Source organism: Euphorbia lathyris, chromosome 1 (assembly GCF_963576675.1).
Source record: "Euphorbia lathyris chromosome 1, ddEupLath1.1, whole genome shotgun sequence".
Classification (NCBI taxonomy): domain Eukaryota; kingdom Viridiplantae; phylum Streptophyta; class Magnoliopsida; order Malpighiales; family Euphorbiaceae; genus Euphorbia; species Euphorbia lathyris.
Window position 1 is genome coordinate 59,167,346 of NC_088910.1, and position 16,368 is coordinate 59,183,713.

General features: G+C 33.4%; 1 protein-coding gene across 2 annotated transcripts; it reads left to right on the forward strand.

Moving 5' to 3' along the window:
• The first annotated feature begins 9,153 nt into the window (after window positions 1-9,153).
• LOC136234705 (SUPPRESSOR OF GAMMA RESPONSE 1) lies at window positions 9,154-13,247 on the forward strand. Of its 2 annotated transcripts, none has more exons than XM_066024189.1 (6): window positions 9,154-9,391; window positions 10,497-10,629; window positions 11,382-11,568; window positions 11,653-12,158; window positions 12,427-12,795; window positions 12,880-13,247. In XM_066024189.1, exons 1-6 carry the CDS (start codon window positions 9,384-9,386, stop codon window positions 12,925-12,927), a joined length of 1,251 nt encoding a protein of 416 aa, XP_065880261.1. In that variant the 5' UTR covers window positions 9,154-9,383; the 3' UTR covers window positions 12,928-13,247. The 2 variants fall into 2 exon arrangements, with proteins under 2 accessions (XP_065880261.1, XP_065880254.1); XM_066024182.1 differs by having other exon boundaries at window positions 9,156-9,391; window positions 12,397-12,795.
• The last annotated feature ends 3,121 nt before the right edge of the window (window positions 13,248-16,368 follow it).

A 16,368-nucleotide genomic window follows, 5' to 3' on the forward strand; every position in this document is an offset into this window, starting at 1 on the left:
GGAACATTAACACAGTTCTGAAGAAGCTGAAAATTGTGTCAAGAGGATAGAAAACTGATGCTGAGCCAAGTCAGGATGGACCCAAGTCAGCAGAAAACCTCAAAAGGCAAGTTGAGCCTGAGGAAGAAGAGAAAGAGGACACTCCTGAGCAGCCTCTGAGAAAGAAGAAGAAGATCTCCTCTGGGTTGAGTCCTATTGATGCACCCCCACTTGACGTCGTCATCTCTGAAGACTCACATTTTATGAGAAGTCAAGGCATTGATCTTGAGAAAACCCCCACTGACCAAGATAAAGAAGAGTTGGGTAATCTCGGAGGTCAGTTTGATGCTGAGGAGACAGAAGATGTTGAGCAACATGAGACAGTCAACACTGAGCAAGTTGAAGAACAAGCTGAGCCAACAGCAAAGGATCATGCTGACCTAGGGGTAAATTCACCTTCTGAATCTTTTGATTTTATTCAAGCTGACCCCTCTCCTCCAAAGGCTAAGAAATTAAGGAGACTTAAGAAAAAGGCTCATAAATCTCCAGTTATTGACCTTCTGGATGACTCTCCTCTACGGGATCCTATCACTGATCTCTCTGACATGCAATTCCAATTCTTCTCCAATCCCACTGAGCCTTCTCCAAGGGAACTCCAGAAAAATCAAGCCTCTGTTTCTCAAGCTGAGGAACAAGTCGATCCCAAGACTCCAGAAAATCCAATCCTTACCAAGTAAGTACTTGAAGTTCTTGCTGGTCAAACCTCTAAGTCAGTGCAGGCAAAGTCTGCTCGAGTCAGTTTTGAAGTACCTCAATCTCCAACTCCAATTCCAGCTGACACTGGGCCAGTGAATAACTCTGCCGAACAACCTTTTCCAAATCCGTTAACACAGAACAAAGACCAGTCAGCTCCTAACCTGAATAAAAGTCCAGCCGCTGACCTCGCTGGCACATCTGCTTTAGGACAACACCAAACACAAGGTGCTACTCATATTCCGGCATATGGTCCACACGGTGATGAACCCTACACCTACTTGCATGCTACTGAGTCTGGACGCCGAATCATCGACTCAGCTCAAGCCCTACTTCAGGATATTCATCACTCCAACGCCGAAGCCGCTGGGTCTGTTCATGTTGAGCCAACTCAACTTTCCTCTGTCACTCAGCTGCTAACTGAAATCAAAGGGCTTAAGGATCTTCTGAGTGTCATGACATCTCTCTAATCTCAACAGCCCAAGGAGGAATCTATAGTAAAGATGGCTGAACTCCAGCTGACAATGGTAAACCATATGAACTCTCTCCAGGGTCAACTCAACAATTTGTCAGCTGTAAACTCCATGTATGCAACTTCAGCTGAGGTTCATCAACTTTTTAACTAGCTAAACGTTGAGCAGACCAAAGCTCGTGAGTTAATCTCCTCTTCGTCTCAGTGTTCCATTGAGCAAATAAGTGAGGCAGTCCGCCTACTTAACTTGAGTAAGGAAGAAATGGAAACTGACCAACTCAAGATGAACGAACTGTTGCAATACTCCCGAGCCACCTACAAACATGTGCGCCGCACGAATGCTCAACGTCAGTTCTATGATTCGGCTTTGCTTAAGATGTACCATCAAGCTTAGGCCATGCTGACTAACACTATCACATGGGTAGGAAAATCCCAAGAATATATATTGAGTATGCTCAGTGCCTCTATCAAAATTCTCAGTTCTACCTTGGACGATGGTGTTCCAGTTTTTGATGGTCTAAGGGAAAGCACGAAAAGGCTTAAGGCGTATTCCGTACGATTATCTCGTGTTGCTCTTAATGACACCTTCATTCCTCCTCCACCCGATGCTGGCAAAATAGGGGAGAAAGAACAAGCTGATAGAACTCAGCACACAAGAGAAGCATCTGGTAGTCAGCAGCAACAAAAGGGAAAAGGCAAAGTCAATACTGCCTAAGTCAATAGGAAAAAATAGTTTGGCTAGTTTGCTATTTTTTTATTCTTGACTTGTATTTTTTTTGTGTGTATCCCTTATCTGGCGTATTTTCTCTTGCTGACTATCTATAAAATTATGCATCTCTTATTCAAAATTGATTAATCTTATGTGATGCTTACTTACGTATTGTGCTTTATGCTGATCTGTCTTAATTGAACAAACAAACAAAAGAAAAAGGAATATACTCAGTACACATTAGACTTGATACATTTGCTTTGAAAAAGGTTTCCCATAACTCTGATATCAAACTAACCATATATCAAAACTGAGTCAAAACATATTCCACACATTGACCTCTTCTGAAAAGCTGACCTAAGCTCATCTGAATTAGATCTTGGAAGGTCTAGAAATGAACTAAGTCAATATAAGCATGCCTTAATTTTACTCAATTGAATCTTAGAAGGTTTAGAGTTAAGTTAAGTCAATAGATGCAACCCTTACGGGGGAGTAATTTTAGAAGCATAAAAAGAATTTCAATCATGGGGAATCTCAATGCTGAGTTCCATCAATTAAATATTTTGCCAACATCAAAATGGGAGAGTTTGTTGAAACACCTTTCCACATGATTTTGATTTGACAAAATTATTTAAGTTAATCCATGATTAAGGGATAATTAAATTTAAGTGATTTGATTTAATTGTACTAATATGTTTGTTCAATGTTAAGTATAAATATAAATGGAAATAGAAATAAAAAGTAAGCCAGGACGAAGACAACATAAGAAAACAGCACAAGCTGAGTGGATTGTAACTCAGCGTGACAGAAGATAAGTCATCTTCAGAACAGAAGCTTAAAGATCAAGCAAGTCAGCGAAGCTGAGTAGAACGCAACTCAGTATCAAAAGTAGAAAAGTCTTCTTCAGAACTGTGTCCTGCAGAACGAAGCTGACCATGGAAGCTGAGTAAAAGAGAACTCAGTATTTGTATTAGCAAACAATCGCAGACAATGGCTATCAAAGACAAGCTGAGTGATCTTCAGGACAACGCGAATGATCCGTTCACTAAAAGACAAGATCCGACAACTGTCTGCACCAATAATAGAAACCTTGGAATTACGCAAAAGCCAATTTCAAGATGCATGGGTCAACTGTTCTTTGGCTAAAAGATAAACTGGCACAAAAAGATGAAACCTGCGAGAAGAAGACAAACCTGACGCCTACGGAATTCAGACGACAGGATTGGCCTGCAACTCTGAAGCTGACCAGAACCTTGTCTCAAAAAGGAGCCGTTTGGATTCAACGGACAAATCCAGGATTCAAATCATTAGGCCTCAGACTTCAACTATAAAAGGACAAGTTCATTCTTAGATCCTTTGCCGATGGTGAAAACAAAAAGAGAATAAAAGCATACATACAAAAGCACATCAATACAAGAAAGAGATCTTACACCAAATTTCTATTCCTGTGTAAATGCTAGAGTGATTTCCTTTGTAATCATCTAAAGTGTTCTTTGTCTAAAAGAGAACAATCTTGTATCAATCATTGTATTGAGAGAGTGTGCTGAGTACTCAGTTTGGTACTCAGTGGTAGAGAAAATCTAAGTGCTGGGTTGTAACGCTTAGTGGAGTTGAGTAGACGAATAGAGGACGGTACTCTTGCATATTCAACTGCCTTGTAAACAGTTTGTGCTCTACCTTTAAAGAGTTCAGTATTGGATTTAAAAAGCCCAAAGGGATTCTGGGGACTGGACGTAGGCGGAGAGGCCGAACCAGGATAAGTCGCGCTGAGTGAATTCTAACTCTCTTTCAATATATATATCTGTATGTGTTGCTTGTCATATTTACTCAGTATATAAATTGCTTAAGTTGACACTGAGTAAATCAGGGTGCTGATTTGGAAGCTGACTACAAAAGTGTCATTTTCCAACTCACAAGTAAAACAGTTCTAGTCAGTATTTGACTACAGTTGTCTTACGCCTCACTCGGCCATGATGACCAAAGCTGAGTTGCGAAACTCAAAGAATTAAATTAAGTCAGCGCAATTAAAGCGAAAAAGTTACATTAGTTCCTAATCCCCCCTTGGAACTAATCACAAGGGACCAACAATATGGACACCGGCACGACATCTCATATGACTGCTAATGGAGGTACACTCACTTCTTATTTTAATATGAGCCAAAATAGAAATATTATTGTCGGTAATGGTCAATGTGTTCCTATCATGTTTACGGTAATGCGTCTTTACCCACTATACACCAGCCTTTAAAACTAAACAATGTTTTGCATGCTCCTAAATTGATTAAAAACCTTATTTCTGTGTGTAAATTTACTGTTGATAACCACGTGTCTATGGAATCTGGTCCTTTTGGTTTCTCTATGAAGGATTTACAGATGGGGAGACCTATCATGAGATGTAATAGTACGGGTGATCTTTATCCGGTCAAGTCTAGTTCATCTACCTCATTATCCTCTAATTCTGCTTTTACTGCATTATCTCTTGATATATGGCACAATTGATTGGGACACCCAGGGGCTCGTGTTTTGAGCACCCTTCAAAATAAAAATTTGCACGTTCCATCTCGTTATCAACTAACTGATATTTTCACCAAAGGTCTTCTACCACCCCTCTTCGAGGATTTTTGGTCTAGTCTTTACGTTCGCCCTCCTCTCATTTCGAATATGGGGGTGTATTAGATATGTATATGTTATTAGATTTCTCTGTATATTCAAAATAGTCACAAGATAAGATTAGTTGCTTGACTCTAGCTTAAATTATAGGATTAGACTTCAATTGTGACTTCAATTGTAATCTGTATATATATGCTTCACATACTAATAATAGATCATTAAGAGTTCAACTCTATGAGGTATGTTTTAGGGAGAGAAAGAAAATAAGAGAGATGTGAAAGAAGAAGAAGATGGTGAGTTTGACTTTTTGTTTTAGTTTTGGGATAATTCCTTTAGAAAATGCTTTTTTTAAAGATAATTTTGAAAAACATGTTGGGTTAAAAATATTTTCAACTATAATGCTATTTTTAATTTGTTGTAGTTAACTGACACCGGTAATTAATTTACCGATATTAGTTTTGTAAGGAAACTGGTGTTTAAAACACCGGTTTCCTTAAAAAAAAAAAGAAAAATATAGTTGCTGCAGCACTGCAGCAGCACATAAAGTTTGAAATAAATTATTTAAAAAAAATACTTTCTTCCTCCATTTTTTTCACCACTTTTTTATATATATTAAGTAGACATTGAAACCTTAAAAGAAAAAGTTAACATTACCTTAATGATTTTAATATCTATCATTTAACATGAAAATGTTTATGAGATAAATATAGGCAAAAAGTATGATTAGACCCTGATCTTTCATTTTTTTAGTTTATTATGCCCTTGATTTTTTATTTAGATATATTAAGTCGATGATCTTTTATTTTTGGATCCATTAAGTCCTTGATGATCAAATTAGTAAGTTGTGAATATGTAATTCGGTTAAAAAGATATTATTAACTTCATATGTATTTGAAATTATTTATACTTTTTACAGTTTGAATTAAAGTTTTTACAGTTTTCTTATAGTCACATCGTACATCCAAAACTGTTTTCAAACAGTGAAAAAAATATAAATTTTGAATGTAGGTGCAATGAATAACAGTCTGTTAACCAAATTTTATATCAAAATTACGTTTTTTAGTCATCAAGGGCTTAATGAGACCCAAAATAAAAGATCAGTGGCTTAATGTATGTAAATAAAAGATCAAGAACTTAATGAACCAAACAATGAAAGATCAGGGACCTAATCATGCTTTTTGCCATAAAGGATTGTTTCGTTACCCTACAGTTTTCTCGTGTTGTGTTTTTATTTTAAAATGGAGAATTTCAAGCGTTTAATTAAAGATCTCTCATTTATCTTTTATAATTGAAAAGTAATTTTTTTCTATAAAAGTAGTGACTCCATGCTTGTTGGAAAAATAATAAACCGTAACAGCAAACAACAATATCAAACAACAAGTAAACCAAACGGGCCCATATATTATATAAAAAAAAATCTATATATTTTTTGAGTAAATAATTTATTAGTTTCTACTTGTTTTACCTTAGTAATACGATATTTAGTTTTGAACTTTCGTTCTATCTAACAGTTTAGGCATTTAATAGTAACTAAACTGTTTAATAATTCAAATGGAGTGATTGTTGGATAAAAATAAAAGATAAAAATTAAATATTCTATTATTACTAAATAGAGTGTCAGATAAAAATGTAGGGATAATAAATTATTTATCCAATTTTTTTGGGAAAAAAGTTATTAGTTAAGGAAAAATATAAAAATGAATCTTATGATTTGGTCGGTTTGCAAAGACATTCTATGTGGTTTAAAAGTTTACAAACTCAGTTAGTCCGCCAGATATTATTTCCATGACTATTTACTCCAAAAGAGAGCGATTTGGAGGAATTAAAAAGAATGTTTTGCAAATTATTAAGAATAGAAGATATAGTTAACTAAATCACAAGTATTATTTGATTGAAAAATTGACTTACATATCTCTTAACGGTAAATTTTACAAAATACAGACTTATATTTAAAAACTTTTAAATCACAAATTATATTTCTATAAATCGAATAAATCACATGTATTTTTATACTTTCTCCTGTTAATTATTAATAATTATTTATATCAAAGATTTTTTTTACAACAGATGGTTATGTTATTACATAAAAGAAAATAAGTATTTATGTTTTTTTTTATGTTTAATATTTCCAATATGCAGTGAATATGCAAATAAATATAAATTATAAATCTTAATATTGTGGCAGCTTGTAGCATTTAATGCTGCAGCTGTAGTCGCAATGAACCTGGTGTTTCAAATAGACCTGGCAATTGTCGTGTTTCGTGTCAAAATCGTGTTATCTCATATTTATGTTCCATATGGTTTTATATGTTATAAATATTAGAAAAATGACTTTCGTGTCAATCGTGTCGTGTCAGTCGGGTTGGCTCTGTTTTCGTGTTTTCGTGTCAGAAATTGCCACCTCTAGTTTCAAACACCGGGTTGTTACCAAAATGACACCGGTATTTAATATACCGGTGTGAGTTAACTATCTTAATATTTTAGAAGTATTATAGTGGGAAAAAAATAATTTAATCCAATCTTTTTTTTTCGAAATTATCAATAGAAAAAACATTTTTTAAAGGAAATAACTTTAGTTTTGGGGTTGTTTGTGATAATTATATAATAATGAAGTTAATTTATAAACTAAATAAATATAAACACAGATAATTTTTTGTCCTTTGATTTTTGACTTTTTTTAACACTGTTACTCAGTATGAACTGTGTTTGTTAATGGAAGATAACATATAGTATCTGTTCGTAAATTTTTATACCACATAGTTTATGATTGACAACGAGTGTAACAATATAGTTTATTTTTATTTTTTTGGTACTTTCCACTAAATTTTAAATATATACATAAAAAAATTTAGAAATCTAATAAATTTTATAATTTAAATTAAATTAAAAATATATAGTTTACTATTGTATTATGCTTACATATATTTTTTGTTTAGTTGAAGGGAATTTTATTTTATATATATATATATATATATATATATATATATATATATATTATTTATAATGTCGCCGGTTTAACGAATCTGAGTCAAACAGCTGAATCCATTAAATTTTGATATAATTATCAATCAGATTCGACTTTCGATCTAGTTTTGAAAAGGCAAAAAGTATAATTAAGTTCCGAACTTTAACGGTTTTAAGGATCAAGCCCCTAATAAATTATTTTTCCATATTAAGCCATTGATCATTCATTTGGTTATGGATCCAATCTTTTTTTAACTTTTGCGTCGAGTTTGGATGACATACGTCGTTAAAAGGATTCGACCAACTGACGTGGATATTTTCACTCACATGTAGACAATTTAAAAAATAAGTTTCTTGACTGTAAGAGAGAGTAAAAAATAAAAAGAACTTACATATATTGATTTCTAATAGGTTTTTCCAAACTGGAAATCGAATTTGGAATAACCTGTTTGAAATGGGTTTTGGTGTTAGTGGATAAGATCAAGTTAGCAATTTTAATACTGGAATCGCGAAATGAGAGATGAGAAGATTAAGTTTGGAAGAACCTAATAGAAATTAATTTATATAATTTCTTTTTACTTTTTATTTTCTATCTCTCCTAGTAAAAAACTCGTATTTTTATTTATCTTTATCAATATGCCGAATCGCTCTAATGACACATACACATACCACCTAAACTCGATGGAAAAAGTAAATAAAGACTGGATCCATAATGAAATAAATAATCAAGAGTTCAATGTAAAAAAAATTTGATTAGAAAACTGATCCTTAAAAGATGTAAAGTTTAGGAGTTTAATTATGTATTTTTTTTTTTTACTTTTTTAAATATTGATTTTTTTTGTATGAGTTTTGATATATGCAGTCCTAAGAGTTGTGTATAAACATTAAGAGAGAATTAATATATTCTCACCAATTTTTAATATATATTTAGTGTTTCAATATATATATTATTTAATTGTTGCCTTTACCAATGGAGAATTAATATATTCTCACCAATTTTCAATGTATATTTGGTGTTTCAACGTATATTAAATAATGCTAAAAATAATTAGAACATTAAAAATTGGTGAAAATATTTTATACATTTAATGCTTATATGCAATATCAAACCCATTTTTTTATGGGATAAGATACCAAAATAGGTGTATGGTTATTGGGAAAGTAATATCAATTTAAGTTTCACATACAAAATATCACAAATATAAGATTAAAATTTAAAAAAGGTATCAATTTAGGTTTCGATAACGGATTGGACACGTCATTCCTATCACTCCGTTAAGTTCCAATTTCTCCATTCATATACAATTGATAGAACTTAACGGAGTAATATCAATGATGTGTCTCGTTCCGTTATCAAGATCTAAATTGGTATTTTTTTATTATTATTATTGATTGGAACTATGATTTAATGTCATGCACGGTGGGACAATTGAGAACGGTGGGACAATTGAGAACCGTTGATTATGTTGAATAGAGAATAACAAGTAAACTCTCAGAGTCTTCGGGTTGTACCGAGTTACATATACTATTAACGTTATTTTTTATGGAAAAGAAAAAAAAAAAAGCTTGATGCGTATATAGAAAGAAAAAAAAAGGATAATAAATAAATACGGTACAGTATATGTTTGTTTATTGGTAAAGACCGATTTTCCCTCCTTTGGTCCGGACGCACAGAACAGAAGAACAGCGAAACACCGATTTCAAATTTGAAAAATAATTATATAAATTTAATTTAACAAAAATGAAATTATAAAATAAAACAGTAGTAGTTATTTCTCCTCTTTTGCTTTCAGCTTCCCATTAATCCTTGTTTACAACTCCAAGAACCCAAACACTAACTATCGCAAGTAAGCGGCTCTCTGGATTCCTTCTCCTTGGTTCTGCTTCTCCCATCCCATGTCTGGGTAACCATCTCTTTCTTATTCTTCTTCAATCACATTCGATCTTTCTCTCAAGCTTCTGTTTTTTTTTTTTTTTTTTAAGGGTTTAGTCGGCATGCTCTCCATTTGCTATTGTTTTTTCTTTTCTGATTTCCGACTCCAAGTTAGCTATTTTGTTTCTGGGTTCCACTTTTTCTCTGGTTTCTTCCATGGCTTTTAATTTCATTGTTTATTTGATCATATATGGTTTTTAATCTGAGATATATGAAATTTCTTCTATTTACTTTTTTGAAAGAATATGAAATTTCTTCTATTTACTTGAAAATAAATAAATGAGCCTGCTCTTATTGCGATGGGTAATGCTTATTGGAGGTAGGTTTTGGGAAAAGTATGGTATTTTTTAGCATTACTGTTTGAAACTTGAATAATCAAAGATTTTTATTTTTTGTTGAATATTCATTTGTGTTGTGTGCATAAGCATTTGTTAAAATGCTTGACCTTTTCTATTTTCTTACTGATATAAAGTTTTACAGCATGCCGGATTGTTTCTGTATTTTACTTATCAGATTTCGTTGTTTGTCTTTCTTCTTTGTGTGATATTAATAATTTTCTTTACCTGTATGGCTGTCCTGGCTGTAATTTACAAAATGTGGTCAAATAGAGATGATTGTGATCTGGCTGAGTTAGGATAAAATTTTCAATGTTTTGAATTTTATATTCAACTTACATCACATAATATTTACAGAACAAAAATAGTTCGGATCAATTAGTTCAAGAGTAGCAATCCTTCCACAAAGTTGCCACTTGCCATGACTTTGTCCTACTCATAGCTGCTTTTTATTTCGTTTGAGAAATTAAAATACCACTAAAGAAGATTGAAGTAACAGTTTATGCTCAACATTTTTCTTATGTTTGATTGGGATTGGTACTATTAGAAATGTGCACAAGCATATGAATGTCTGAATCAATGCATCATGGGCTTCACTTATATTGTTCAATGCTCCAATTTTTCGTTCTCATTTCAATCTTATTTGCGCCTGCAACTAAATTTTTGATATCTAGATCAATTGATGTTTATATGGTGTGCTTTATATCTCAAAACATGGATATGTACTGCATAATTTTGCAGACCATCATGGCTAGTTGATGGTAACAGATTTGCTACAAAAATCAAGAGTGCATCTAGTCCTCAAAAAGTGACATGGAAGAGTAATCCAACCAAAGCCTGTCCAAATTGCCAGCACGTTATTGATAATAATGATGTATGTTATCTAACTCTCCTTTTTGTATGGTTTCACCATTATCACATTGTGTGTGTGTGTGTAAAAGTGTACCATATTATCTAGGAGTTAGGAACTGTTTTGCGATGAAAATTACCCAGTCCAATTCTTTTTGCAGCTTTAGCTAGAGCCTAGATAGAGTTCTTTGGTTATGTCCTCCTAGTGTTATAATCTGAAGGCATAGCATGATTTTTCCATGATCTTTATGATTTGAATGACATATTGACAATCGATAATCATAAAAGTCTCGGTAATTCATTATCATGTACTAACATAATAATAATTACCTTTTAGCAAATCATTGGCCTAAGGAGTCATGCCTTGCTAGGGAATTCCAAAATTGTTTTAAGTTGAAAATTGTTGTACTAGACTCTACCTTTGTTCTCACTTCTAAGAGTTATACTTTGGTTGCACAGAACTTGAAACAGTCAAAAGTAATGGTGTGATTTTCATATTCATTGATACATTTTGTTCTTCGTTGTGTTATATGTTGTTGACACATTCAAACGGTACCTAGCAAACGTTATTATACATCTATATTCTTAATAATGGGTAATGTTATCTAAGATCCAAGATAACACAAATGTAGTAGATCTTATGCAGGACAATTTTTATTTTTATGTGCATTAGAAATGTACTTATCAAAATTTGTACTTATCCACTTGCATAAATTTTACTCTATATTGTTATAGCATTGTGAATTTCTAAATCAATTGAATCCTTCCTGTTTGTAGGTTACTCAAAACTGGCCTGGATTACCCAGTGGTGTGAAATTTGATCCAACTGATCAGGAGATTCTTTGGCATTTGATTGCAAAAGTCTCGGTCGGAGAGACAGAACCACATCCTTTCATTAATGAATTCATCCCTACTGTTGAAAATGATGATGGAATCTGTTATACTCATCCGCAGAATCTACCAGGTTAGTCTCAAGAGTTTAACTTGACTGTATTTCGATCTCGAAGCAATCTGATTAGATTTAGCCATCAATTAAAAATTGTTTTAGGTGTTCGGCAAGATGGGAGTGTATCTCACTTCTTTCATAGAGCAATTAAGGCTTATAATACTGGGACTCGAAAGCGTCGAAAGATTCAAGGAGATAATCTGCGTGATGTCCGCTGGCATAAGACTGGCAGGACTAAGCCAGTGATACTGGATGGAACTCAGAGGGGATGCAAAAAAATTATGGTTCTCTACACGAGCTCAGCTAAAGGAGGCAAGGCGGAAAAAACTAATTGGGTGATGCATCAGTATCACCTCGGAACTGGTGAGGATGAGAGGGAGGGGGAGTATGTAGTGTCCAAAATATTTTATCAGCAGCAACAGAATAGCAAGGGCGACAAAATTGAAGATGACACCGCTGAAAATAATGATACTCTAATTGCAAAGGTGGATCCAGTCACTCCCATGTCTGTGACTCCTGATCCTCCTCGTAGCGATAGGAGAATTCCAGATTTTGATGTGGAAAAAGAGAGTATAGTTGTTGATATTAGCTCCGATGTCTGCACTGAGGTAATTTTTTTTCTCTTTTTTATTTACTTTCTAAAAGACGAAAGATTGTTTTTTCTAATTCCCCTCCAGATTGAATCATTCAATTTTAGGAGCTTAATCTCTTCAACTACTTTCACACAATATTTTCTGCAATGAGTTGAAGTTGCTGAGATTAGTTTCATTTCATTTTAAATTATAAAGTTGTCATATGCAGATACTGACATCTTTATTTTTTTTTCACCTGTTTAATAATTGTAAGCATCCTGTGGTGGAATGCGAAGAACATCAGGTTATGCCTGAAGATGAGAATCCATATGATGATGATCAATTCAAGATACAAAACGATTCTGCTCAAATAGATAATAATAATGATGATAACAATGCGGAGGAATATCCAAAATGGTCGGAGTCGCAGACTTTGTATGATTCACAGCAGATGGCGGATGGGCTTTTTTTGTGTGATGAATTTCTTCAGAGCCAATCTCCTGACAGAGACAGAAAAGAGAATGAAAGTGGCAACAACAAGCCTTGCCTTTCTGATTATGCACAGCTAGGACCGGAATATTTGAAGAAGGATATAGAGGAGTGCCAAAATCTGGTGCTTGATCCAGCTCAAATAGAAACTGATACACCTCCAGATTTCAGACTAAGCCAGCTTGTATGTTGTTCTTTCTGGAATCCGCACATTTCATCTTTACTAGTTTGTTTCTTTAATTTGAATGCCTTGTTGATGTCTTTGTAGGAGTTTGGATCACAGGAAAGCTTTCTTGCATGGGGTGGAGGAAAGTAACCGGACTAAGTATGGTTTCGGTGAGTCGAACCTGGATAGAGCTGACAGAAAAATCCCAAATTTTGTAGGTTATTTTGGATAGTTGGCCTATGTGGTTGGTTGCTAAAACAGAAATATGTTAGTGTCCAACGCAATGTAATTTATGGTGGCGAAGTTAAATGGGGTTGTAACTATATTTGTTAATGGTGAGAGATAGATCAAAGTAATGATCTATTTTCTGTTTTGGGATCCAACCGAAAACTTAACTAGTCTTTCGGCTGTTTTTGTTGAAATGCTAATGGACTTGGACTGCATACATATGTATAGCTTACTTTCGTGTCTCATCTAACTTGTGAATATATATACTAAATTTCAACTTTAGGTCAATAATAATCTGACAGCCTATGGATTTAGGGGGTGTTCTAGGGCCTGATTAAGCCCAGGCCAAGCCTGGGCAGATCCAGATCATGCACAAAACTACAATAAACGTAGCCAATTCTAAAATGAAAAGGGGTCTTATTGCAAAATAGTACTATTATTGATGAATGGGGTGTGGAGCATTGATGAAATTATTGGAAGACCAGAAACAGTATTTTATTAGACAGATAGGATAGGAAGCAACATGAACATTCATAAAGTCTAGTTTAGAATTTTTGTTTGCAAGGGTGGGGCGAGAGAGAGAGAGTGAAAGATAGAGACGAGACGAGTCGCCCAAAGATAGCCTGGAATATCACATTGGGTGGTTGCCCGCATTTGCATGGCCTTGTTTGCCAACCACATCATTGCTCGAGTGCTTATGTGCTACCTATCTTTTCTACTCTTCTTGTCTGCTTCTTCTGCTTGTGGACAACTCCTACTCTTCTCTTAAGTATCCGTTTAACCATAAACCCCCTTGCATAATGTTTTTCGTTTTCTATTTAGCATAAATAAAATTAAGTCACTTTATAATAACTGTTTTCTTTCTTTTTTTATTGAAAATTCTTTGATATACAATAGTAGTTCTATTGACAATGGTATTAGATTTATTTTCAGAATTATGAATTTTAAGGGTGATTATATATATATATATATATATATATATATATATATATATATATATATATATAGAAAATAACACTTTAATTGATACATTCAATTACATTAAAACACTTAATTCATTTTCTTTTTTTTGGATGGTAACTTAATTCATTTTCAAATGACTATACTGCATCTAGAACAACATTAATCATGTTTAAAAAAATATTAAAAGGGCTAATTGAAAAGATTTGTTACAATTCTTGATTATGAAAGTTTAGTTAAGATTTTTGCATCAAAGAAAGTTCATTAGAAAAATAAATTGCATATGCATAAAAACCTAAATTACATTTTATAGTCTTTATAATTTTCAAAATGCTCAATTAAAGAACTTGTTTTAGGTCTCTTCGAATGTTAAGCCACTCTGTTTCGGGCACTCTTTTATTTTTTTTAAAGGTCCTCCTGGTGTTTCTTTTCTCACCTGAATTCTTTTTCTCCTTCCAAGGATGATAGCTTAGAGAACACCTATGACTTTCCCGACAACGCTTACAAATGAACAATCGGAACAACATGTGGGTAAGGCATGTGACGATTTGGAATGCGACTTGAGTGTTGGAAGGTTTGAGAGTGTTCTCCTCCCTCAATGGTGCAATTTGGGATTTTTCTCCAGGATGACCTCTAATTTCTTCCACTAAGGCCGCATGTTCCTTTCCTTTTTTTTAGAATTCGACAACGCTTGAGTCAGCCTGATCGTTCTTACCCTCGAAAACATTGCTGGTCACGAGTTCAGCAACCGTATTAGTTAAGTTAACCAAAGCCGTTGTAACTGTTGGATAATTTTCATTTGTAGTTTGTTGGTATTTGAACAACAGTTGAGATGAATACATCATCATTACACCTTGAAGAAGTATGAAGTGCTCCCTCAATTTGCTCAAGTAGGCCAGCAACTTGTCTTATATTACCAGACACAACATCTACATTATCGGATGTTAACTTCTTGAACCAACCGATTTTGTTAAAGCCGAAGGGATGTAAAACCTTAAGTTCGCACTTAATTATACGGAACAAGATTATATCAAACAACTTTTTTTTTTTTTAAAATTAAACAAAGTCGAATTAGAAGAACTTGAAAAATTGAAATTGAATTGCAAAGAATTGTTCCAAAAGCAAACTTACTAGATATGAAAATAACAAAGGAGAATTCTTGGAAAATAAATACCATCAATGAAAAAACTTGCTAAATGAGCATTGTAAATTTCAGAATTGAGTCTGATTTTGTGTGTGTTGCTATTTTTTTTGATGCTAAGCTTTCTATTTATACGTTGGTTGTGTGGCCACAACTGTTTGTAACTCATCTTCCCACGTTTGTAAGAGTGCTCCATTGACCAAAACTGCTCCAAGCCTTCAACTCCTACGTTCCAATTTTACAAAACTTACTCCAATAAACCAATTTGTTATAATTAATTAATTAATTAATTACTAATTAATTTAACTAGGGTTAAGGTGCAAAAATACCCCTAACGTTTTAGGTCAATAGCAATTTTACCCTTAACGTCTAAAATGGTGCAATTTTACCCCTAACGTTGGAAACCAAGAGCAATTTTACCCCTAACGTTAATAAATTGGGTCAATTTGACAAATAATTCATCAAACTATCTTCTCGGTCATGAATCTTGTCATCTACACTTCATATGCGTGTCATTTTATCAGTAACAAATTACAAACATACGTTGGGATGTGAAAAAAAATAAAAAAATATACTGTATTTTTGTACGAATTAGACAAAAAAAATTCAAAAAATTCACCGAATTTATAAATATTAATCTCAGATTGTGTTATTAAATTATAAAAAACATGAAATCCTTTTTTAGAACGAATTGTTATGCAATTGGTGCAGAATAAGGAACAAAAATATATGTGTTTTATAATAATGTCTGAAATTGATCCAATTTATCAACGTTAGGGGTAAAATTGCTCTTAGTTTCCAACGTTAGGGATAAAATTGCACCATTTTAGACGTTAAGGGTAAAATTGCTCCTGGTCCAAAACGTTAGGGGTATTTTTGCACCTTAACCCATTTAACTAAGTATAAATCAATTAATTTTTCATAATTACACACTTTGACCAGAATTTTTGGTAATTTACTAATTCACCCTAATTTTCAAATATTATAAAATTAGGTAAAAATATATTTAATTTATAAAATCGGCCCTAATTGAAATAAGAGCGTTCGATTGTATCTCTGAATGAAGTATCTCTATTTCAAACTATTATATATATATTCAATGGGTAATGTACAAAACTGAAGAGTTGGTGCATAATGTTTTGATGGAGCCTCTCTAAAGAAAACATGGGGGCATGATATAGGGCCTCAACACCCATTGGGTCTCACTCACTAAGTTCATGTCTATACCTTGAATCTCAACTAAAAGACATTTCCTCCATACA

Excerpts from the sequence above, each read along its gene's own strand:
- LOC136234705 (XM_066024182.1), top strand. Across the intron at positions 11,569-11,652 it reads TCATCCGCAGAATCTACCAG|GTGTTCGGCAAGATGGGAGT; the intron begins GTTAGTCTCAAG and ends AAATTGTTTTAG. Across the intron at positions 12,796-12,879 it reads ATTTCAGACTAAGCCAGCTT|GAGTTTGGATCACAGGAAAG; the intron begins GTATGTTGTTCT and ends ATGTCTTTGTAG.